The sequence below is a fragment of the Propithecus coquereli genome, unplaced genomic scaffold (assembly GCF_000956105.1).
Source record: "Propithecus coquereli isolate 6110/MARCELLA unplaced genomic scaffold, Pcoq_1.0 Scaffold137, whole genome shotgun sequence".
Classification (NCBI taxonomy): domain Eukaryota; kingdom Metazoa; phylum Chordata; class Mammalia; order Primates; family Indriidae; genus Propithecus; species Propithecus coquereli.
Genome location: NW_012137969.1, coordinates 5855393 through 5882488, shown reverse-complemented (window position 1 = coordinate 5882488; position 27096 = coordinate 5855393). Strand labels below are relative to the sequence as shown.

General features: G+C 41.0%; 1 protein-coding gene across 1 annotated transcript in view; it reads right to left on the bottom strand.

Moving 5' to 3' along the window:
• The window catches only part of GNA12 (guanine nucleotide binding protein (G protein) alpha 12), a 93107-nt gene that overhangs the window by 37943 nt on the left and 28068 nt on the right, over positions 1-27096 (bottom strand). The window contains exon 2 of the mRNA XM_012639136.1: positions 9548-9763. Within this exon, the coding sequence (XP_012494590.1) occupies positions 9548-9763 (216 nt within the window). The remainder of the gene's footprint in view (positions 1-9547; positions 9764-27096) is intronic.

Sequence of the window (27096 nt, the reverse complement as noted above, 5' to 3'; positions counted from 1 at the left end):
TAGTACCAAACCAAAACTAAGAAAGTAATTTCAGATATTTTAGTATCTGAAATAATTAATATAACTCCATTTTTTCTAGAAATTATTCACTAATTAGAAACATTTTGACTTATCTCTATTGCCAAAATTGATGTGAGTAAACGCTCAAATTTGGCTTTGAAGTAGTGTGTGTGTATATATATATAATTTTTTTTCTTTAGATAAACAAACTATGGTACCTCTGTACCGTGGAACACTACTCAGAAATAAAACGGTGCACTATAAAGGGGCAGTACTGAGGGAGGCTGTGGTGACGGACAGTTCTGTATCTTGACTGAGGTGCTGGTATGTGAACCTACACATGTAATAGAATGACACAGAACCCCCCACACACATTGTAACCAATGCCGACGTCCTTGTTTCCATATTATACTGCAGTCATGTAATTGTATGATGTAACCATGGGCGGAGACTGGGTGAAGGATACAAGGGACTGTCTTTGCAACTTCCTATGAATCTATAATTACTTCAAAATAAAAAGTTGAAAAAAAGAAAAATGAGTTAGAAAAAATGAGCACCTAGTCATAGACTAGTACAAATGAAAAGAAACTTGCTCCCAACAGAATATAGAAGCAAAAAATGTCAATAGCCAACTCACAAAAGAATAAACATGAATGGCCAATAAACACATGACAAGAACCAATAATCATGGTAAGTTTTACTTACCGAGCTGGCAAAGATTTAAGAAGAATAAAACCACATGGTTGGAACGTGGGGGAAAATCCTCTCATACGCTGTGTGACAGGGTATAGCTGGTAGTGGTGCAAATTGGTACTATTTGCTGACTTCAATCAATTTTTACTAATTAAACTCTAATTAAATACAAATCCAACCCTGACCATCACAGACTGGGACTGATGCTTTACCTGGGGGGGTGGGGGTCTCTAGGCTGCTGTAACCTTTCCCTCCCCCCCGCATCTTTACTCTGAGCACTGCTAACTCTACACGTCCATCCTGAGACCTGAAGGAAATGAAGGGTAATGGGCCTTCCCAGAGACGCCGGGTCTCCTGGCGGAGCAAGGCCTTCAGGAGGTAGGACACGAGACGCACTTATGGGTGACACTGTGAGCACAGGCTTTGGCACCACCTACGCTCTGCATTCCAGGGGCAAGTTCCAGACACACAGAGGCAGCCTGGGAGCTGCTCACAAAGACAAGCAGTGGACTCTACATCAAGTGTCCCAATCTAAACACTAAAACAATGGGCTCAGTCTCCAACAGGGCTGATCGATGCACAGGGAGCCTGAAAGCCAGATGAGCAGCTAGACTGGCCCCCAAATGCCTCTCCAGTTCTAAGGTGTCCAGACCCTGATGGCATCTTGTCGTCTCTATCATTTGTCACCTGGATTATCACAAGAGCCTCCGAACAGGTCTTGTTTTTATTATCTATACAGCCGCCAGAGCAATCCCATCAAAATGTAAACCAAACCATATCACGCCTCTGCCCAAATCCCACGTCCTCCGAGCAGCCCTCACGGGCCCTCTCATAAGCACTGCTCATCCCAACTGCTCCCTCGGTTCCATGTCACATCAGCCTCCTGCCACCCAGCCCACCTCAGGGCCTTTGTATTCATTATTCTTCTGGCTAGAACACTCTTCTCCCTTACACCAGACACACACCTCCTTCCCCGCTTTCCAGGAAATGCCACTCCAGGAAGCTACTGTAGTTAGGGCTACAAGCCAAGACAAGGAGGCTTAAATGAGACGGGCTGGGTGCCTCTGCGGCGTGTGCCACTTCCAATTGTGGGTTCCAGACCAGATTCATGACACTGATCAGCCATAGGGGAGGGGGAGAGAGGCTGGGGGCAAATGTTATTTCAAGACCAAACCCAGAACTTAGTCCTACGGCTACTCTAAACCATAGAGAAAGCGAACAATGTAATCTGGATTTGCAGCCATATTCTTAACTCTGTTACCATGAAAGTGTTGGCGGGGAACACTGGACTTAGAATCTGCAGAAGAAACCTCCCATGGCCACCCTACTTACTCATCCAGGCTCTCCTAGGCTGCTGGAGGCTTCTTCCCATCCCATCCTGCCCCTCCTCCTTTGCAACAATTTGCTAACTAAGAGCCGGCACTGTGAGCTTCCCGCATTGGTGTGATCATATGACTAAATTCCAGCCAATGATATTTCCTAACTGCTGGGAAGTCACCCTAAACGAAGAGGGTAGACTCTTCTTCCACACCCTCCTTCTGTCTGGCTGCACTGTAGTCTGATGGCCCAGCCTGGGAGCAGAAGCCATGCAGCAGGACCCTGGGCAAGTCTGGACATAGACCTACCACAGCATCCTTGGACTGGCTGTCTCTGAACTTCTTTCGTATTAGAGGGGGGGAAAAATTTACCACTTTAAGTCCCACTGCTATTTTGGGTTTTCTATCACATGCAGTAGAGATACTTGGGAACACCTGCCATCTGCTATAACATAGTTCCAAAGTAGAAAGATACTTTGAAATGTCCAAACTTTACCACAAGAAACATGGGAGGCTAAAAGCACTGTCCTCATCAGCATTTCCTGGGGTTTTTCCTTTTACCCCTCTCGTCTAAAACCTTGGATTACAGCTTTAAAAAAATCAAGTCTATCAGATATCTTAATAGCAGAGAATGGGAAAGAATAAGGAAAAGGCAAAAAAAAAAAAAAAACCATACTTGCAAAAGGATCATTATCTAATCCTGGGTGGGCCTAGTTAGATGGGCAAAGAGATGACTAATAACAGAGTCTGCAGGGACACAAGGAAAACACTTATGTGCTGTCCCCAAACAACCCAGGAACATAACCTGTCATTTAAGCACTGCTGCTACTTCAGGTCTTATTCCAAATCGACCAGCTACAATGAAACTGTTCCCTGAGTATCTGACAGTAACCACCAATAACTACATAGATTTCTTTCCTAGAAGGACACGGTATTCACAGAAAATGTGTAGCGCTGTTCATAGTTCATATAAGTCATTTTCCTTCTGAGGGTCTCAGAGAAGATTACAAAAAGCTACTGTAGCTACAAATCACCTCCTCTTCCATGCAGTCCAGCCCTCTAGTGTCTCAAAAACTTATTAAGAAAGCCTGAGGAAAGCATTTTCAAAGTCAATTAAAATAATATCAGCAAAAGCATAGGCAAGTTTCCAGAGAAAGGTTAACCTGTGGTGTCAAGTGATTAGTTTATTCTTTCCTAAAAAGACACAACTACCACACAGCATAAACTGATAGTTGTTCCAGGAATGCAAAGGAGAATTCTGTGCACTACTTTATCCCAGAGCTTTACCAAAAAAGCATTCCAAGCCTGAGAACTTGTAAACCATGTTTCCACAGCCCTTGGCCCTTAAAGAGCCCATACATCTGGGTGAGGGGCAGGAGGGGGCGGGAGAGAAGGCCATGCTGACAACCAGCTTGTGACTATGTGTGCTACGCAATTAACCTGAGGGCCAGATGCCCCCAGAATTAAGTGCGACACATGTGGATATTAGGGTAGGAACAAGGCTGGTGATTCCAGTGATTCTTTTTATACTTAGCATGTTACTCGCTAAGCCCGCAGGATAATCTCCTCTTAAAACTTCATACTCATTTGGTTTTATAGCACCAGCATCCACACACCACCACCATGGGTATTTTTCCTCTTGTTTTCTCTCTACATCTAAAATCCATCCTATACATTCAGTCTTTTCTACCAATCTCTACTAATGTTACGAAGATTTGATTCCTTTAAATATGACAGAAAAACAATCTCTGCAATATGCACTGTCACCTGATTCCCAGAAACCAAGAAGTGCTGTAAAAACAACATAAACTGACTCTTCCACATGAAGTCCCAAACTCCATCTTCCTAGGCCAAAGAGTGAATGAAGACATTTTCAGGAAAGGACAAGGCTCTGCCACTTTAAAATAAGTGAAAGGATATAAGAAAATGATTCATAATTCCATGAATTTTCTTAACATTCACAAAATGTGAGGCATGAAGTATCAGAGGACAGAAAAAGAGATCAGCCTCTGCGAACAGCAGACCCATCTGTGTAGCAAGCAAATGTTCAGCTCATAACTGGACAACAGGAAGTCATGCAAGGACTCTAAGGAATGCATCAAACTCCCAGCACAGTTATCCAATGCTCTGAGCAAGAAAAGACACACCTAACCTACACTGACAATTCAGTTGTCACATTTAGCTGACGGAACACAATTTCAAGAGTATGTGATGAAAACAAAAACTGGTTCATTTATTCAGGCAATTCTGTACCTGGTCCTAGAGATCTTCCCAGCCTGCTCAACACAGCATGTCTGGAGGGAAAATGATGATGAAGATTACGATTAACTAGATGGGAAGCAAAGCGCTGTGCCAAAGATTAGCAAGGAAACAACCCTAAGACATCCAAACCATCTCTACCCTGGCTCAGATCTCACTGCCTCTTGACAGGAGTCTAAGAGAGCTCTCCAGGTGGACTCCTGGCAATTTGTGGAAAAACTGCAACTCAGATCTGTTGTTCTCTGCTTTAAATACCTCAGTGGTGCCCCCCTGCCTACAGGTAAGTCCAAACTGCTCGGCGTAGCACATGTGGCCTTAGTGAGCATGTCATTACCTCCCGAAAGCCACCTCCTCCCCACTGGGCTGCGGGCTGAGTGGGATCACTCACCACCACTCCGGGCAGGCTGCTCCCTCTTCCTCAGCGCTGAGTGCAGGGATGGAGGGTTCCATCCCACACACAGCATGCCCTGGCCACGTGCCTGGGCCCCTGCTGGATGTGCGGGTGTGAGGCCTCCTGCTGCTGCTACCATTTTGTACACACAGAGCAGGCCAGGCCCAAGACAAGGCAGCATGCAGAAGCACAGCAGAGCCACGGAAAGAGCAGAGAAACAGCTCAAACACACAGGAAGCTCCTGTCTCACCCTCCATCCCCCACACTCTGTCAGTTTTGAGCCAACAAAATCTCTTTATGGTTTATGCCAGTTTGGGTTGGGATTTCCAAACTTGTATCCGTAAGCATGTAAATTGGGACACGATCCTGCCCGACTGCAGGGCCAGCCCCTGCTGCTCTCGGGCCGAGGGAACTTCTGCAGCTGCCGGGTGCTTCCTGGGCCCCACCTCTGCCACCTCATCCCAACCCTCCCCTGGCTCACCCCTACCTACCTTTAGAAAAATCTCTAAAAGCGTCTCCCTGACCTCTTCCCGCCAGGTAGCATTGTCTACTTTTTTACCTTTAAGCCTAATGTAGCCTATATGTTCCTCAACTATATTTCTTATCATATTTTATTGTAGTTACTTGCTTCTATGTCTGTCTGTCCTACAAGCTCTTCGAGGAAATGAGACGTCCTCAGCACAGTACCTGGCACACGGAAAGGACTCACTGGAAAAAACTCCACCACGTGGCATGGCAGGAGGACTATGATGTACAAATTCAGGTCACTCTGAGTGTAGGAATTATACACCAAAGACACTGATATACCCATGTTGTACCATTCTAATTAACTAGATCCCCAAATTAAAAGGTGTCGTAGAAAACAGATAATTCATAGCAATATCATCTGTATGTGTATTATAAGCACATCAGTTACTGATAATTTGCAAGTTATGTTTCAAAAATTCTAACGTCTTTTTATTAAAAAAAAAAAAAAAAGAGGGTCATAGCCTGGGCAACAAATGAGACTCCATCTCTACAAAAAATTAAAAAACTAGCTGGGTGTGGTGGTGCATGCCTGTAGTTCCAGCTACTTGGGAGGTTGAGGCAGAGGATCACTTAAGCCCAGGAGTTTCAGGTTACAATGAGCTATGATTGCTCCACTGCACTCCACTCCAGCCTTGGTGACAGAGTAAGATCGTGTCTCAAAAAAAAAAAAAAAAAGGCATACACGAAGATAATGTTTGTATTAGCTATACTTATGACAAAAACCTCTCTGGTGAGTGTCTTGCTGTGTCTTACTTAACTGTGTTTTAAAAGTTAAGGTCTAACAGGGCAAGGTCCTCTTCTTTTCTGTTGGGCCACAAAAGTGATGTCCAGAGGGTACCCAATGTGAGTAAATGGCAGTGGACAGCAGTGAACACACACACCAAGGGATCAGTAGAAGGCCAGGCTGTCTCCTCTTTGGAAAGGGAAGACTCCGCTCCCCCCATGCCCCCAAGCTCTCCCCTCAGAGGAGAAAGGGCCATCACAAGGTAATGGCCAGACACAGCCCTTTTTCTTCCTCTTTTTGCTTCTGTCTCTGACTGGAATGGCAAGAAAAACTGAGAGGGCAGAGGAAACAGGGAGAAGCCTAACACATGGCAGACAGCGATGCTCAAAGTGGCTAGGTCTCTGCGCGAGACTGTCAAAGGCTATAAGAGTGTCAGCCAGGGAGGGGAAAGAAAAGCAAAAAACAAGTCACCAAAACATCACTCTGGGAAGGTTTCTGACACTAAGAAAAGGAGTCAAGAAGAGAAACGAGTGCCTCCTGAAGGGGCAGGGCAGGGGCCCTAATGACAGTGAATTAAGATGATTACGTTCTTTAAATTTTGCTGTGAATGTACATCTTGACAACAATGACTGTTAAGGACCTACTATCTAGCTTTTTAAATAAAATGCTCTGTAAATATTTTTTGAAAAATAAAAATACAGAAATGTACAATGTATAGACATAACAAACACCCATCTTACCTACTACCCAATAAACAAGAATTTAACACTGTCATACTTGCATTTGGTTATTATAGTCTTTAAAAATACGTAATTGACTTGAACAATAAGTTTTCCAAGTAGTCATATCTTCAAAAAGTCTTGTTGTTTGAAGCACCAATATCAAAACAAAGGGACGTCTACCAACTCACCTTGCAGCCACCTTACCGTAATCACACGCTAAGTTTATGTCTAGATTAAAAGCTCTCTGGGGACAGGCACACACATAGGTACTACGTGAAGTGTTGAGTGAATTAATGACTATAGAGAGAAATAAGCAGACTGGACTTTCAGGCCCAAATTTCTCACAGTGATTACCAAGAAGATGTACCCTTGGGCAAGCTATAACCTCTCTGGGCTCATTTCCACGTCTGTGCCAAGACAAGGGCTTGACTTACCAAGCTCGGAGGGCCCTTCCAGCTCTGAAACACGGTATCCAATGGAATAAGGCAAAGGACAAAAGTCTGGCAAAGCCATTCCACCACATTGATATCCTAGATGCAATACTTACTAAATATTCGTTGTAAATAATCAGCTCTGGTGTTTATATTTCCTCCTTTGGTAAATCCTCAATTGATAGTAGTAATTTCCATTCAAGTTCTGAATAGACTAAAATCTCCTCTCCCAGACCATGTGAGTTTATGGGGGACAAAGACTGAAGATACTCTCAGATATTAACTTGCATTACCCAGTTGTTTCTTACATTCCTGCCCTTTAGGAGATTAAAATGTCCTTTCTATGGCAACCACATCATCTACTTCTTTTGACTCTTTCACTTTAACTTTTAAAGTTAACTGGTGAAAGAAGGTGCAGATGAAAAAGGCTTAGTAAAAAGGTCATCCTACAGATCCTTCAATGGACATTAAAATTAGTAGACAAAAGCTTGAAGGCAAACAGGGAATTTGCACAGTCTCAAAGTATCTCCTCAAGATATATATTAACAACATAGAGAAAAACAGTAACTTTCCACTGGAGAAAGCTGGTAAACACTGCATTAACCAAGCAACTGAGGCTCACATCACCTGTAACTAGGCATATCAATATTATGCACGTCCTGATAGGATGCTCTGAGCAGGGTGCAATGTTGCTTCTGTGGTTTTCTTGCCCAAAAATGAATCACCTCATTCTAATGATGAGAAAACACCAGACAAACTCAAATAGGGAAATTCTCCAAAATAACTGGCCAGTGCTCTTTATGTGTCAAGGCCATGAAAGACAAGGAAAGACTGAGAAGCTGTCACAGATCACAGGTGGCTAAGGGGGGATGTGACAATAAATGCAGGGGATCCTGGCATACAAGAACAGGAGACAGAAAATGCTAAATTTCAATAGGGTCTATAGTTTAATTAATAGTTTTGTACCAGTGTCAGATTTCTGGTTTTGATATTGTAACTATGGTTGTGTAAGATGTTAACATTGGGGAAAGTCAGTAAAGAGTATATGGAAACTGAACTGAAAGGATTATTAGTAAACTATATGCAGTACCTCTCAGATGAAATGAGAAAAAAATAACTCAGTAGAAAAAAATGGGCAAAAGACATGAATAGGCATTTGCTGGAAGAGAAAACACCTATAGTCAATAAATATACTCAGGGAAATTTCAATTAAACCACAATGAGATATAGTTAAAACTTTTTAAGTCCAATAACACTAAATATTGGCATGGATGCAGAACAACAGGAATGCTTTTCCACTGCTGGTAGAAGCACAATTGGTACAATTCTGGAAAATAATTTGGCATTGCCTTGTCTATTTGAAGATATATATGCCCTATGACCCAGTAATTCTATTTCAAGGTTTAAATCCTAGAGAAACCCTTGAACATGAGCATCTAGAGACAACCAAGAAAGGTCACAGCAGTATGTTTATAATAGCAAAGTATGAAAACAATTCAAAAGTGCACTGATGACAGAAGGGATGAATCCTAGTGTCTCTGTGCAATGGAGTATCAGACACCAGTAAAAATGAAAGAACCACAGCTACATGTATCATGTGAATAAATTTCAACACATTGATTGAAAAAGGTAAGTCATAGAAGAGTATATACACTAAGAAACCATATATATGAAATTTGAAAACCAGTAAAACTCAAGACTGTATTGTTTAAAAATAAATATATGCTATGACAAAAGCATAAAGAAAGATACAGGACTAATGATTTAAAATTTAAGATTCTGGGTACTCAGGGGGCACAGGCATGTGAAAGTCAATATATTTCTGGATACCCTGGGTGTGCATTAGTATTAGCTGTGCACATCTATTCTGGTTATAGGAGAAATCGGATACTTTTCTTTATACACAGTTAAAGCTGAAAGGTTGTCAGGAAAAAACCAAAATGCCAACAGGTAAAATACCCACAATTTTCTGATTATAGACCCGTATCCTAAATGAGTCTAAATGACTAAAAGGACGAGCCTTTTTGAAACTTTCAGACCTTAAAGTGAAAGGACAAATCTGCAGGGAACTCCAGGCGGGGGCCAGATTGGTTTCCAAGGCACTGATCTGGAAACATTCTTCATTTGCCTGTATCCACACATCTCAGGCTGGAAAGTTGTTTTAAGGGGGCATTTATTTCCTACTATGCACGAGATCTTGTAAAAAAATTTAGTTCCTTGATTGCACCAATCTTTAATAAAAAATTCCTTCTTAATCCTTGAACAAAAACATTTATCTAGCCTGAGTGAATTCTACTCCCTCTTGAACCATTTAGGTAGCTTAATTTGTCTCCATCATGTGTTTTTGTCATTGAATATTAGGATTTATGGCAATTTACAGCTTGCCTGTACTGTCATATAGTTTTTAAGGAAATTCTACTAAAGGTCAAAAACGGTCCTATAAAAACCCACAATCACGTAGCCCAGGAGAAGGGCCCACTCACCAGCTGAAACTCGCTCCTCCGGCTGAAAGCTTCCCTGATGCCAGAATCCCTCCAGAGTGCGCTCAGAGCAGGGACGTACAGCTGAAAGGTGGCAGGCTCCACAGGCAGCCCCGCCTTGTTCTCAAAGGCCATCAAGAACATCCCATGCTTTTCATTCTCAGAATACTGCCAAGGAATGCCAAGCTTGTCTCGTGCATCAACAAGAACCTTTGAGCCCTAGGAAATAAAAGAAATAGAAGAGGATTTAATTGTATTTCAAATACTAAATCATAATAGAGAACCACAATTCTCTATTGTGGTTCCAACAGAGAGGGCACCAATTGTCACAAAACAGAAAACTCACAAGCTCTCAATTTGCAAGAATTTGTCTCTTGGTTTGTTTTGGTGTGGTGTGAAATGTCTTAACTCCTAGGAACATAACCTTATCAACACAGATGTACATTTGTACCACACAAACAGTCTGCCTTTTGCTGTCACTCATTTGAAAAGCTACTGGAAAGGAGACAACTGACAGGGGGAAAGAAGTGGCAACAAATTCAGCAAGTCTCACTGGAAAATGAACCACATCAGCAAAAAAGATAACGTTTTAAAAACAACTACATACAACAACAACTACAGTAGTCCCCTCTTATCTGCAGGATATGTTCCAAGACCCCACTCTGAAACCACAGATAGTACCGAAGCCAACATGTGCTATGTTTTTTCCTATATATTCACATCTATGACGAAGTTTAATTTATAAGTTAATAAGAGATTAACAAAGCAACATGGAACAATTATAACAATACATTGTAATAAAAGTTATGTAAATATGGTCTTTCTCTCTCAGAATATCTTACTGTACTGTACTCACCTATTTCAGGACCTTGGTGGGTAACTGAAACTATGGAAAGCACAACTGCAGACGGGGGGACTACGTACTACTATAAGCACTCTTGGTGTTACTACTTTCATCATCACTGAGATCTGGCAGCTCCTTGATGCCAGAAGGATACAACTGCTTGTTCTAACTCAAAACGGGTGGGAAAACACACAAATCAGGCAGTCAACAGTCATGAGACAGGAAAAGACGAAAATGTAACACAAGCCAAGAAGACCGCCCACTCAAACAGAAGCCAGGGGATCATTTCTAGATTTAACGTCACCATTGTTTGTGATGATGAGAAACTATTTTTCATTCTTTTGCTTATTTCCTCACTGTTAAAAATAAAGTTAGTATTTCTGCCCTTTTCTTACCTCACAGACAGGGTCAAGGGGATGAAGAAATAGCCCAAACTAAAATAGTATTAGTGAAAGCGTCCAGCTCGGGAAAAATGCTCCGTCTCAGCAGAAGCTGCCTCGCTGTGCAAGTTATACTTCACCACTCTTAGATTAATGCTTCAAAATTAGCAACACAGGATCCACGACAGTTTCTGAGTTCTGAGGGGACACACCAAATACTCTCGCGTGATCAATACCAGGTGTGTGCAGAGTAGCAGAGGGCCCTGAGAAGGCTGTCAAGTGAGTGTCTTTCTGCCTGGGGGACTCAGAACTGACTGAGATCAGCACCCTATCCTCCAGGACAGACAATACCCGGGCCAGCTTCCCACCTGCCACTTACTGCCATGTGAGTTGTATTTAACTCACGCTAGTATTGAGCCCGGGGCCTTGTGAAGCATATGTAACTCACACGTCTCTTCACCTAGGGAGCCTTGAGAACTATTTTTCAAGTTGCATATAACTCACACACAGAAAACAATAAAATATAACAAATTTTTCATTAAATTAGAAAGGATCATTTTGTTTTTGAAGTTTTTTTCTATTTTTGTAATAAAATACCATGGCCCCAAAGAAAAAAAATTTTTGCTAGTGTGGCAGTCAATCTGTTAAATAACAGCTTTATCGTGATATAATTCACACACCATACAATTCACCCACTTAGAGTATACAACTCAATGATTTTTAGTTAGCACTTATCCTAAAAAGTTTCATTTTCAACACAGCAGAGGAGATGAATCAATTCTGCCTTTTTCCTATTTCTGCTGCAGCATCAGTTTGGTGTCTATAACTTCTGCTTCTGTCTTGAACCACTAAGTCGAATGTAACGATGACCAAAGAGAGCAGTTACAAACTCTTCTCCAGACCTAGCTGACCAGAACTGTCTGGCTAGAAATGTTCCTATGAATTCCCTCCTCAGGACCGTGTCTGTCTGTCACTGGTGACCATGCTCAGTTCTACCAATACACAAACATCTGTTCAATGCTGACTTAGGGCAAAGCACTGAGCTCGGCACTGTGGAGAAAACAAAATGTTTAAGAAGCGGTGTCTGATCTCCAAAAACTCAGAACTTGGCTAGGGAGACAGATATATGGGTTAAAAAAAAGTTAACACCCATTCATAATAAAAACTCTCAGCAAACTAGGAATAGAGAATAGAATGTCTTCAACTTGAAAAACAACACTGACAAAAATGTACAGCTAACCTCATAATTAATGATGAAAGATTGAATGCTTTCCTTCTAAGACCAGGAACAAGACAAAGGTGCCTACTTTTACCACTGCTATTCAACATGGTACTAAAAGTTCTAGCCAGTGTGATAAGGAAAGAAAAAGAAATAAAAGATCAGATAGAAAAAAAAAAAGGTAAACCTATTTGCAGATGAAATGATGATCTATGTAGAAAATCCCAAGAAATTCTACCAGGAAAACAAATGAATCCAGCAAGGATGCAGTATATAAAAAATCAACACATAAAAGTCAATTTAAAAAAAATTTTTTTAAGGCTAGTCAAGTGAAGCAGTGGGAATTTTTTTCTTTTTTTTTTTTTTTTTTTTTTAGAAACTAGCTATGAACGTGTGGAAACTGAAATTAAAAATGCAATACTATCAAGTCACTAAAAAATAGGTATAACTCTAACAAAATATGTGTAGGACTTTTATGCTGAAAACTATAAAATGCTGATGAAAGAAATCAAAGATCTAATAAATAGATATACCACATTCGTGGATTGAAAGATTCAACATAGTAACAATATCCCTAAATTGACATTTAACACAATTTCTATAAAATCTCAGCAAGATCTTTTGTGGATAGAGACATGATTATTCCAAAATTTACACAGAAAAGCACTAGATTAGCTAAAGCAAATCTGAAAAGGAAAAATTAAGTTGGAAGAATCATTCTCTCTGATTCAGTATATAGCTAAGGTATCAAGACTGTGTGGTACTGGTGAAGTGAGAAACACAGATCAATGGAACGTAATAGAGAACCCAGAGATAGCCCCTCACAAATGCAGCCAACTAATTTTTGTAAAGGTGCAAAAGCAATTAAATAGAGGAAGGAGAGCCTTTTCATCAAATGGTGTTGTAGCAACTGGACATTCATAGGCAAAGAAAATAAAAAAGAACCTTGACCTAAACCTCAGAGCTTATATAAAACTAACTCAAAATGTAAAACTATAACGTAGAAGACTATCATTAGGACCCAAGGCTTGGTAAAAGTTCTTAGATGTGACTCTAATTCATGATTCATAAGAGAAAAATACCAATAAATTGGACTTTATCAAAACTAAGAACTTTGGCCGGGCACGGTGGCTCACGCCTGTAATCCTAGCACTCTGGGAGGCCAAGGCGGGCGGATTGTTTGAGCTCAGGAGTTCGAGACCAGCCTGAGCAAGAGCGAGACCCCGTCTCTACTAAAATTAGAAAGAAATTAATTGGACAACTAAAAATATATAGAAAAAAATTAGCCAGGCATGGTGGCGCATGCCTGTAGTCCCAGCTACTTGGGAGGCTGAGGCAGGAGGATCACTTGAGCCCAGGAGTTTGAGGTTGCTGTGAGCTAGGATGATGCCATGGCACTCTAGCCCGGGCAACACAGTGAGACTCTGTCTCAAAAAAAGACAAAAAAAAAAACAAAAAAAAAAAACCTAAGAACTTTTGCTCAGCAAAATACCTTCTTAAAAGGCTGAAAAGACAAGCTACGGACTGGGAGAAAATATTTGCCAACCACCTATCTGACAAAGGACTCATTTAGAATATGCCAAGAACACTCAAAACTCAACAGTTAAAAAGCAAACAATACAGTTAGAAATGGGCAGACATGAAGGGATATTTCACCAGAGAACACATACAGATAGCAAATAAGCAGGTGAAAATGTTCAAGATCACTTAGACATCAGGGAAAATCAGATCAAGACTTTGATGAGTTATCACTATATACCCACTAAATCAGCTAAAATAAAAAATACTGACAATACCAAGTGGTGGTAAGGATGCAGAGAAACTGGATCTCTTGTGTATTGCTGGTAGGAATGTAAAATGGTACTGCCACTCTGAAAAATATTTTTCAGTTTTTTAAAAAACTAAATAAATGCTTATCATACAACCCAGCAATCTCACTCTCAGGCATTTATCCCAGAGAAATGAAAACTGATGTCTGCACAAAAACCTGTACAGTGATGTTCATAGCAACTTTATTCATTACGGCCAAAAATTGGCAAAAAACTGTGGTACAGCCATACCATGGAATGTTATTCAGCAATAAAAAGGAATGGATTAATGACACCCAACAACCTAGATGGACCTTAAGGACATGATGCTAACTGAAAAAAGCCAATCTCAAGCAGTCACATACTATGTGATTCCCTTTATATAACATTCTTGAAATGACAAAATTATAGAGTTAGACGAGACATTAGTGGTTGCCAGAAGTTAGAGATAGCGAGGAAGGGGAGGGGTAACTAGAAAGGGGCGGCACAAGGTGATCTGTGTGGCTTTGATCGTGGTGGTGCTTATACAAACCTACAGGTGATAAAAGGGCACAGACCCACATGCACATCTTGCCAATGTCAATTTCCTGGTTTGATGGTGTACTGTAATTATGTAAGTCATAACTATTGGGGAAAACTCGGTGATACCACTCTGTACTATCTTTGCAGCTTCCTGTGAACCTATAATTATTTCAAAATAAAAAGTTTTTTTAAAGTTAACTAGCAATCATGGCAATGTATGTTCCAACTACGTGGAGTGGAGACGGAAGGTTACCAGAGGCCAAAGGAAAAGAGATTATGAGTAGGAAAAGGTGTGGCATGGTAAAATCCTAACTGGAGACGGGTCCCAAATTGAGCTTTTTGAAGTGTGGGTTCATTTAAACATGTGACAACAGTGGATCAGAACCTATCTAGAGGGCAAATGTGATTTAAATAAATCCTCCCTCTTCTCTTCTGATTCCTGCCTCTGGATCCTGCCCATCTCCCTACTTTCTTTGACTACATCACACCAAACTCCTGCCTTCCTAAAGGGACAAAACCAAAGCAGTTCAAGAATCCAAGGAAACAAAGATGATTCCTATTTTCCACATTACACACAGCAAAAATTATCTGAGCATGTAGAAGGTAGCACAGATTTCTCTGGAGAGGTCTCTGTCAAAGGGTCTCAGCACCTTTGTATAAATCAGACAAAGCCTCCTGTCGTCAAGGCAGATGTGGCCCCCAGCCTGGCAACGGGGCTTGGACAGGATTTCAGCCTCCCACCCTCTCCCCTCCCAGTCAGGTCACCACCCCACCCATCATCTGCAAAGGCCCTGCTCATACAATTCAAGGACAGCAAATTGGGTCTGATCCACAAAACATCTTTTCAGGTGCTATTTTTATACATTAATAAGTTTAGCTTCACAAAGAGTATGACCTCACTCACAAGTCAAATCCAATCTATAACCCCTGGGAAGTTTCATTGTTACCTATTGGAGATGAAGGCAGGGGGCCAAATAGACTCAGAAACCTGAAGGTCATTTACAAAGACTGTTTTGAACACTGCACACATAAGGCCTTTTTCAGTTATTGGGGTGAACACAGGTTTGCCTCAAAAAACACACAAAACTGGCCCCTCCAACAGCAGTATTCCCACTGCACAATGCCACCCAAGCAAGCTGGAACTGGTCCAAATTAACTGCACCCAACCACAAAGAAAATATTCCTTATTTCTCTTTTTCGACATCTAAGGAAGATGGCAAAACTGCTGACGAACTTTGAATTAAAACAGTTTAAAGCCCATTTTTGTTATCTTTTTCACTTCACATGGAGGAAAAAGGCACCAAGAAAAAAATGTCTCTCTTTTGCCTTTTTAAATTATTCTAGTCAAAAACTGCTGTCTGTCAACTTTATTCTGAAAAAATCCAAAACTGAGTTCTAGGGAAGTTTTCTACTTTAGGACATCTGCTTAAATTCTGAGTTCACTTTTTTTTTCCCTTTTTAGAGAGAAATGTAAGCTCTCATTGGAGCTTAAGGTATGTGGCAATACTGTATTTACTGTACTTTTGCAGAACTGTTATACATTTTGCCATCATTACATAGAGTTGCTAATGTCTTAAAATACTAGTATAGGAGGCATACTATAAAAATAAAACACCTTGCCCCTATCCTCTTCCAATGAAAGACCAATTTCCTAAAACACAAAAGCCAATAAAATCCTAAAACTCACATACACTTAGGAAGAAATAAAAAAAAATAGAAGACAATTTACTTAAGTCTCTTTAATGACTCTGAGGAAAGTCCTTCTTTCAGTAAATGATGTTACTGAAGTGTTAATTTTTTTAATAACCATGTATGTTATTCAGTTACCCAAATATAAACAGTTAAGGTCTCAAGCAATTTGATGACTTCATCTCAATACAATGTAACACTTCAAACTGTTCAAAGATCACATTTTTAAGACAATTTATAAATTCAGCAATTTAAACTTCTAGTCAAAGAATAGATTGTCTGCTGGGATGTAGATTTGGGGGGTTTTAGGTTTTACTGGATGAAGACCAAAAATTGCAAATCCTGTTATCTCATTTCAAAATAGATTTTGTTAGTTTAGTCCCTAATCAAACCAAATCTATTTAGATTAGTCATTCCTTACTAAAATCTTCCCACAATAAATACTAAACCTAAGACATAAAATGCTAGTAGGTAATATTAGCTTTAGTATAGGATGAAACAGTTACGTTAAGAAAATTTTAAGGTTTGGGATGTTCACTCAGATAACAACAGCATATGTACTTGGAAAGCTGTTTTTTAAAAACCCACTTGGCTGAGTTGTTTGCCTTTGGCCATCATCCAAATAAAAGAAATGCTGCCAGAAATGTAAACAGGATGCATGTCTTTAAGTTGATGAATCCAGAGAGCAAACAGCGCCTCTTCATTTCCCTCTAAAACTGAAGTGCAGGATAGCTTCTAATTTAAAGGTCACAGGAAAAGTGACAAAGGGCAGCAGTGAGCAGACATGCCAGTCACCAGAGCTTCTACTATTTTCCAGTGCAGAGCGGAACAGCCTCCTCGTCCAGCCCATCCCCCACCATGACTCTTCGTGTTTGCTTTCTGTAATAAATGCGCTGTTCCAGTGGGACAAACACACTCTCTCTCTAAGAAAGCCACCACCACAGTTCTACCAGCAACTCTAGCGAGGCCTCGCCTAACGCAAGGAAGAGTGCCAGGCAATGGGGAAAAGATCTGAACCGTGGTGAACTTGGCTCCTGCTCTGAGAGCTTTCAGAACACTCCAGCAGGACAGAGCATGAGCAGAGAAGCAACCAAGAGCATCAGACATAGAGTCCACAGATAAACCCCATGATGGAGGTAGAAGGCACATGCAGGCACAACCAGAAGCGTCACCGTTGGTGAGAGGTGCAGCCTAAAGGCAGACTATGGCAAGCTAAGAAATCTGGAATTGATTCTGTAAGAAACAGGAGACAATCAAAAGTTTTGGAAAACAAGCACGACTGGGCTACAGCCTGCCTGAAGCCCCCGTGGTGAGTGGGGCAGGCAGCAGGCAAGCAGCTGCTGAAGGCAGGAGAGCCAGCAGAAGGCGACTGCGAGTGCCCTCCCTGGAGGAGCCCACCACAAGATGATGAGATCTAAAACCAAGAGACCTGAGTTCACTCAGATGTGCAGAGCAAGGAAAGCAGTGAGCCCAGTGTGTGCAAGCAGAACCCCAACCAGGTTCTCCCAAGTTAAATCCAGAGGGGCGATGGCTTGGGAGGGGTGGCATTTGGGTAAATTTTTGGCAAATTTAATTGCATAGGCCAATGGGAAAAGACTTTTCCGGAAATAGATGGAACTATAGGAAAAACTCTAGGTGTAGGAAGGGCACAGGAGAAGCAAACTATCACCAGCTTTTTGTGGTCGTCTAGAAAAGGTTTTCCCGAAAGTCAAAAGAAAAAAAAAAGGAATATGACGTCAGTCCAGATTTCCTCAGAGCTCCTAAACTGGAATGTGAAAACCAATGCTACATTTCACAACTCAAGATCCAGCAGGCTGGAGACTTCTGAAATCACCTCCTGGAGCCAGGTACAAACCAACTCTTTTCTCTTCTATGCTTCCAGGTGTCAGGCTGTCAGCCTCGGAATCTTCTTTCATGAAACATTTCACTAACTGACCAACACTGGTATGTGAGGAAATGAAATCTTTCTCTTAAGTAAAGAAAGTTTTAAAGAAATTTGAGAGTAAATAAATACTAAATATTATTCCAAGGGGGAAAAAGCCTACAAACACTACAAACACGGCTTAACGTGCTAATTCAGTATTTTCAAAATTCAAGTTAGGATCCATACTGTGAAATAATTTAGTGGGCATTTTTCAAAAAAGGAGATAGAATAAAATGGTAAATATCTGAGTAAATTATAAATAATAAAGGTACGTGTTTCATGGAATTTTTGTTTTAGGTAAAATAGACTCATCTACACAGAGAGATATACATGAATGGATACGTACATGTGTGTGCATGTATAAACACACACACGTATGTGGACTGGGTTCCAATGGTAAAACATATTTTTTCTCTGGACTGCAGTCTGAGTGCCACTGGGCTGGACCCTCACAGATGAGCCGCTCTGAGGCTGGCCCTTTCTCACGCTGGCCCTTTCTCCGAACCTAACAGAACGGGGCTGACTGTCAGAAGTCCAAATAGTCATGAGCTGGCTTTTGTAAAGAACTGATAACAAAGTGGAAAGAAACTGTGTGAGGAGGCGTGAGAACATCTTTGTGAAATCTTTGTCCTTTGGGGGCAGTGTCACTTGGTTGGTTTTGATGAAACACATTCTTGGCCCGTTTGTCAGGGCCACCTTGGATTGCAAGGTGTGGTCTTGAGAACCACAGAGTGACCACACAACATTTATCTACCACTAAAGACACTGAAGAGGACACACAGTTAACGTTCACTTTAGAAAGACTGCCTTCCAACTTACCCCAACATGATGTGTGTAGTGTGTGGTGGCAGTTGTTCATTAAAACCCTCTTCCTGAATAACTGCTACCGTTTTCAACCTGATCAAGCTTGGAGTCTCGGCATATTGTGATAAATAAAGGCTAAGAGGTCACAAAAGTGACCCCGTGCCTTTCCACAAAGCCTTTAAATACTGACTGAGGTGTCAAATGAACGAGCAGAGGCAGACATGCATCAATGTCAAGCTGGTCTATGAACCACAAGGCTGTTTCAGAGAAGCTGTAACCATATGCATCATTCATCATACTAAGTGCCTGCCATATGAACAATACTGTATTAAGTGCTTACCACCATTAGCTCATTTAATCTTTCTAACTCTGTGGGGTGAATATTATTGTGCCCATTTTACAGATGAGAAAACAAGCTCAAAGTTACACAGCTATCAAGCGTGATTTAGCAATTCTAAAGTGAGAGATTTTTAAATTCTCTTCTCTACGGCTATGGGTGTATCTGGGGAGATAAGGACACAGAAAGAGGCAGGAAGCAGATGTCTCATCTGCTGTCTGCTTGCACATAGCGAGCAGCAGGCACAGAGACTAGAACGAGATCTAAGTTGACCTTTGAGGACCCAACATTGCTGGTATTCTCCAGAATATTTTTTAAAAATAGTAACTAAAATCTAGAAGTATAGGATATACTTTAAATCTGGCTAAATTAGAAGAAATTTCATGAGTTCAGATCCTACTTTAGTCTAATCTCTGAAGAGTTAAAAAAACTTAATTCATCTACACTATCTCAGCAGCCCAGAATTAGAACATCCTAAGCTACTGCTCTGTCCTGGTCACAAGTGGCTACCAAGTGGTGGGAATGTGGTCCACCTGAAGTGAGATGTATTATAAATACGTACTAGAGTTCAAAGATTTAGTATGAAAAGAAAAGGTAAACTTTTAATTTTTTTTTACATTGATTACATGTTGGAATTATATTTTGGATATGGGTTAAATAAAATATATTATTAAAATCAATTTTACTTCCTTTTTACTTTTCTTAATGTGGCTACTAGAAAATGTAAAGTGTACATGTGGCTCACATATATTTCCGCTGCACAGCAATGTTGCACAGTAAGTAACATTTCTAAAAATGGAATTTGTCTTTCTGATTACAAAAAGAATGTATTTTTAGTGTAGAAAATAGAGGAAATATAGAAATACATAAAGAAAATTAAATCCTCAAAAATATCACTACATAGAAGTAACTGTTATTAATGTCTTAGAATGTTATCTGTCTCATTCTTTTTATCTTCATGTGGGTATATATTAATGAACATTTTATAACCCTTTAAAAACAGTTCTAGCAATATTTCCCATGTCATTAAATATTATACAATTTCAAGATTTGTAATAGCTGTACAGTAGTCCAACATATGGGATATGCTATAATTAAACTAATCCCCTATTGCTGACCATCTGAAATATTTGCAATGGATGGAAAGTATAAACAACAATGTAAGGAACTCCTTGATACATATGGATTTTCATATATATGGCTACTTTCTTGTGATAAATTCCTACATGTTGAATTAGGAAACTGCCAGGTCAAAAAGCATGCACATATTTTTGAGGCTTTCAATAAATATTACTAAACTGCTCTTCAGAAAGGTTTACCAATTTACACATTTATATTTGGTAACTTTTACCTTTAATTTCTCCCAAATTGTTTTTTTAATTGATCTATTTGCTTCACAAAAATTGTCCTCCAATAATATTTACGCAGTCACATTCTTAAACCATACACCTCAAAGAGAAATCACAATAATTAGCAATTGAAAATGAAGCAAATTTAATATATGTACACTGATAACCCAAAATTGGAAAAAATAGAAAATTAATAGACATTTGGCTTATCTGAAGTATAGAATCCAACAAGTTAAATTTCCCAACCATGTCTGAATTTCTAAAGTCTCTTGTTTCAAACTAGAAAACCAGGCTCAGTCAACACTTCCAGTAAAACTTTCCATATCAAGGCATAAAAAACAATTTCAAACACTTAGCCTGAGTTCTTAGAAGTTTCAAAATCAGGAGAGCCTTGAATTTGGTTGCAGAGTTAATGTCAATTACTGTCTATATAAACAGAAATCCCCTTGAATTAATGAGGCATTAAAATAAGGTGTAAGAGAAAAGTAATAGCCAGGATAACACACCAGTTTGCTCACTGTTCTCACTCCTCACCTCTGCAACTATCTGGTGGAAAGTTCGAAGCTGGTGACAAGACTGACTGGAGAAAAGTTTAAAGAAGATAAAATTACTACTGTAGAAAATATCTCGATGGTAACATAAACGACACCAAAAATGCACTAGGACACGGCAATAAATTAAATATCAGCATTAGGCAGACTCACTAAACTGTAAAGACAGCACAGCATTTCAAAATAAGTGGCCAGTCTTACGCATAAACAGAACTAGGAGGGAGCAGCTACCCAGCGTGTTAAAAAGAACTCTTGAGAACATAAACTCTGCTCTTTGCCCCATGGAGGAGCTATGGTAAATTATTAGGTGAAATTGCCTAAAAACTTTATTATTATTTTGGGTGCTTCTGTTATCTTAGGGCTTGGGCTACTATGTGAGGAAGGCCTGCTCCCTAGGCAGCTGTCTTTCTTCTGGGGACTGGACGGGTAATAGTTTACATAGCTAAAACCAAAAGTCTTAATTCATACTTTATTAGCACTTATAAAAGAGCAAAGAGTTGGTCTCTGCAATTTTCAATATCTCTTTCAGGATTCCGTTAATATGTTTCCTTCTCACTCATACCTAGCTCCCTTCTTGAAACAGCGAGCATCATGTACAGTGACTTCCAACACTCCACCTATAGCAGGACGCTTCAGTAATGAACAGCCTGGGCTCAGGATAAGCTATAACTGGCAGTACATGGGCCCTGCTACCATTATGTCACTGGAAAAGTTACTTCAGTACCCTCTGCAGATCACCAACTGTGCCCTTGGAGCCTGTGCCTCCCCTGCAGGCTGGCGGCTGGCCCAAGGAGGAAAGTGCCCAGGTACTCTGAGTCAGCCATCCCTGCTGGCCTGAATTCAGATGGGATCGAGAGAGGGCCTGTGCTGCACAGGAGGACCCTAGTCCCCTCTGGCCTCCACCAGCTGGGAGTAATGCATCTCACTCCTCCCTCGTCACTAGCCTGTCGGCAAATGCTGTGGCTCTATCTTCGAGCTATATCTAGAATTTTTCTGCCACTCCTATAGCTATTGCTTTGGTCCAGCCACCACTATCTCTCACCTGGATTATTACACGTCTTCTAACCAATCTCTTCATGTCTACACTTATTCCCTTCAGTCCATTCTCAAAACCAGTGGCCAAGTCAGCCGGTTAAACGTAAGTTCTCACCCCAACTTTGCGTAAAACTCTACAAGGCCCCCATCTCATTCAGAGCAAAGCCCAGGTCCTCAGAAAGGCCCAGAACTGGACTCCTTGTTTCTGCCTCAGGCCTTTGCACTTCTGGTTCCTGAGAAATGAAACCCTTTTGCCCCAGATAGCCACAGGCTTAGTCCCTCGACTTCCCTCCAGTCCTCACCCAAAAGCAGCTTCTCAGTGAGCATCCCTTGGCCACCTCATCCAAAGTCGCAACCTTCCTGCACTGCAAGCCCATCCCTCCCCAGCTCCCTCCTTCTTCACTTTTCTCTTTAGCGATTACTGCTGACATGCTTCACAGCTCACCCGTCTTGTTTATGATCTTTCCCCCGAACTGGCAGACTGGCAGGCAAGCCTCACGAGGACAGAGTTTCTGTTTTATCTACTCCCGTGTTCCCAGGGCCTGGCACATAGTAGATCTCTCCTTGTTGACTGGATGAATGAAAGAACCTCAGGTCCCCTATCTGCAATATAAGGGCAACAAGCCTTTCTATCTCATAGACTGCAGCAAGGAATATTTGAAGTAATAGATATTTTATATCATTTATACTAGATTTGCCGTATACCAAAATCAGTCAAAAAGTATACAAACCAAACACCATTAGTATTTCAATTTATTTTTTATAGGCAATCTCACCATATGACTACTGCTCATCGTTGAGGCTAACAAATATTGGCCCATACTTTATTTGAAAAAAAGGTTAGTTGTGTAATGGTTCTGGAAATTTCTTTTAAAACAATCCCCTTTTCATACGCCAAAGATAAAAGAAAAAAGCCTGTGGGCAGGAAAAGTTCAATCAGAAAGAAGAAAGTTTAATTTACTATTTGTGGGTAAATTAAAACTGCAAACTGACCGACAGAATTTACCTAAAAGAAGCAATTTTCACAGTAGTACCTCTGTGTGTGACTTTTTCCAAAATATACAGATACTACTATGATTAATAAACTACAAATAATCTTTGAAAAGCATTAATGAATTCAGAACAGCTTTCCATTATAATACCTTCTCCCAGTCAACAGATGCTATAATCATAATCACTGTCTTGCAGGGAAATGCTTTGACATTAGAAAGAATCAACCCCAAGAGGGGAGAGGATCTCTTACGAAGTATCTGGCTTAATTTTTCAGGGTTTGCTGTGCATGTCTTAATCTGGTCAGGCCACTGTAACAAAATACTATAGATTGGGTAGCTTATAAGCAACAGAAGTTTATCACTCACAGTTCTGGAGGCTGGAAGTCGAAGGCCAAAGTGCCTGTAGATTTGGTGTCTGGTGAGGGACACTTTCTGGTTCATAGATGGTACCTTCCAACTGTGTCCTCACATGGTAGAAAGTGTGATGGAGCTCTCTGCGGTCCCTTTTATAAGGGCACTAATCCCATTCTTGAGGGCTCTGCCCTCATACCTAATCACCCTCCAGAGGCCCCACCTCCTAATATCATCACCTAAGGCGTCGGGATTTCAACATATGAATTTTGAAGGGACACAAATATTCAGACCATAGCACTACAAATGGGTAAAATAATAACAGTATTATTAATACTCCTAATAATAACCATGTCATACCCTTTAGGAGGAATTTAGCTCTATGTCCTATCAGGAATATTAAAAAAAAAAAGTTGGGTCTCAAATGATGGATCCCAGTAGTAACTGGCAAGATAATGAGAAAAGATGTGGAAGTAGGCCCCAGAATGCTCTAATTCAACAGGGACACCCATGCCAGCAGCCTGGCCTTTAGAGACAGCAGGTCCAGAGAATCAGAAGAAACAGATGCTCCTAGAGTAGTCAAGTGAGGGGATTTCATCTTCCAACAGCAAAAGGAGATCAGAATATGAAAGTAAATACAGACTTATAGGAAACTCAGGCCCAAAGCCCCTGGGCTGGGCAAGATAGGGTGCAGGGGAGGAAGCTGAGGTCCCGAAAGGTTGGCTCAGCTCCTAAACTGGGTAGGGCTGATTTCTCTTTATCACATTTACAACACCTGGCTCTCTGCATATAACCAGTGCTTTACCTTCTACCAGTCCTCAGGGCACAGTGACTACCTCGTACTCAGAAGTGAACTGGCTGATGTTACGCCAACTTACATGCAAGATGAAAGAGCAAAAAAGCTGTAAGAACTCTGGTTAGCATTCTGGGAGGCTGAGGCGGGAGGAATGCTTGAGCTGAGGAGTTCAAGACCAGCCTGAGCAAGAATGAGACCCTATCTCTACCAAAAATAGAAAAATTAGCCAGGTGCCATGGCATGCGCCTATAGTCCCAGCTACTTGGGAGGCTGAGGCAGGAGGATCCCTTGAGCCCAGGAGTTTGAGGTTGCTGTCAGCTACGATGACGCCACTGCACTCTACCCAGAGTGACAAGGTGAGACTCTGTCTTAAAAAAAAATAAACTCTGGTTTCTCAGCTGTGGCTGAGAGAGCCTGGGACAACTAGAAGTGTTAGCATGTTTTAAAGGTGTAGGAGAGTAAGTTTGCCTCTTATTATTACTCAGATAAATTTTATGCCATGACCATTAAAAAAAATTTTTATCTAATTTTTGTTAACTATGTAGACTTCTTAAAAAATCATTTGAGAAGAGACATCAAAGGAAAATCAATTTTCCTGAATGTGCACTGCTCATATTTAACAAGGTTATAAAGTAGTAAAGAAGGATTGTAAAACAAGAATTATTTTTATTGATAGGCTCCCAATCAGCAACACTCCATTAAATTCTATCAGCCAACACTGATCAACGCTGCTGTGCCAGTCTGACTAGTAGCCATGCTGGTTTCTCATGGTCAACCAAGTCCTTCCAGCAGCACACATCCTGCTGAAATACAGGATCCCTTAGGATGGATTCTGCTGACTATTGAAAAAACAGTCCCTCAGGCCACACTGGACACCAGTACCCACTTCTCAAAAAGCATCTTCCATTAAGAACCAGGCAAAAAGTCCCATTTCACTTCCATATGAAAAGGAAATCTGTTTTTTAACACACAAAGCATTAGTTATTTGAGTGTAGAGGGAAGCTTCCAGAAAGTTCCCCTAGTAAGGCAGCACTACAACTTACTAAGGGGCAGTCAGAAAGGATTCCAAGTGCTAAACAGAACCAGTATTTCAGCCTACTCTTCATCAGAAACCTGAAAACTGAGTGAGTGAATCCTTTTGTTGCTAATTCTATGAAAAAACTAATTTCAGTTTTCAAGAAAGTAAGAATTCTACCCTTAAGGACTCACACTTGCTTTTCCTCAAAATTATGATAAATCATTCGATATTTTTCTTGGCTTACTTTTCCTTCTAAAGCTGCTAAGACACTTGCAGAAATCACTAGACCTTGGTGCTTTGCTAAAATCAGGGGCCTTTGTGCTCCCGTTCAGTCATTGCCACCTTCTGTGACTGTGCTCTCCCAGAGCCACTTGAATGCAGACATTTATCACAAACCTCAAGTCTGTCTACATGTCTAGAAAACTCTCCTGTAATGATAAAGCTGGTAAACAAAGTACAGTCATTTGGCCTTTTTTTGATTGGTTTAAGGATAAATACATATATAACATCAAAAGAACTTAGTGACCTTTAAAATGTAACTGCTTCACCTCCAACAGCAAGAGGTTATGGTTTGTTTTCTTGCTCTAAGATGAAACAAAGTTTCAAAATTATAAATATTTATAAGCTTTGATGAAACAGAATGCTCTTCCTCAGTAGAGTGATGCTTTTATTTTTTATATTATTTAAAAAAATAGATGAATACATGCCCATAGTACAAATTTCATTGGGTACAAAAGGGTATGCAGGGAAGAGTTTTCCTCCTACCCCATTCTCCTAACTCCCCCTCCCCAGAGGAAATAGAAGTTCCCAGGCAGTGGAGTTTACATAAGGGGTTAGACACCAAGGAGTCACTGTCTGACTCAAGCAAAGGACATCTTGTAGGAAGCAATGCCAATATCCACTACACCTCAGGAGGAAAAAGCTGGGGACAAAATGACAGTCATTCCAGGAGAGTTCTCAGATGGGAAAATCCACACATGCCCAATGGTGAGCAGACCAATCTGTCAAGGAAATAAAAGATGGAAACGGAGCAATCAGCGTATGAGGTGTTACACTGGAACTGGACAAGCAGGAAACATTCCCATGAGTTATGAGATTTTGGAATTAGAGGTCACGCCTATGTCTGCCAATCTGCAAGGACTCCTTGTCTACAAGATGGGGAACTCAGAGATTGTGATCGTTTATTTCATGTGTGAACAGGACTGAGCGATGAGATGCCCTGATTAAACATTGTTTCTCGGTGTGTCTGTGAGGGTGTTCCCGATGACATTAGCATCGGGATTGGTGGGCTCACTGAAGTGGACTGTGGGTGGGCATCTTCCAGCCCCCTGGGGACATCAATAGAACAAAAGGCAGAGGAAGGAGGAATCCACAGCTTTTTTCCTGCCTCTGTGCTTGAGCTGGGACATCTCATCTTCTCTCCTGGGGACTGGGATTTTTACCATCGGTAGAACCACACCTGCTCTCAGGCCTTTGGACTTAAAATGAATGACACCACTGGCTTCCCTGCGCCTCCAGCATGTGGGCACACATCGCGGGACTTCTCAGCCTCCATAATCACGTGAGCCAATTCCCAAAATAAATCTCCTTTTATAAATCTTATGCCCTGTTGGTTCTGTTTCTCTGGAGAGCCCTGACTGATACAGAGATCAAGGCCACTCTGCCTTACTCCAAGCAAGACTCAACCCTGGACCCGGGGTTTGCAATCAGTCTGTGCTCAACATGGCAGCCTTTTCAGTTTCCATCCCATGTGGTTCCAGAACCATGCAAGTCAGCCATGCAAGTTATCCTTAAGAATTCCAATAACCTGAGGCCGAGGCGGGTGGATCGTTGGAGCTCAGGAGTTTGAGACCAGCCTGAGCAAGAGCAAGACCCCATCTCTACTAAAAATAGAAAGAAATTAGCTGGACAACTAAAAATATATAGAAAAAAT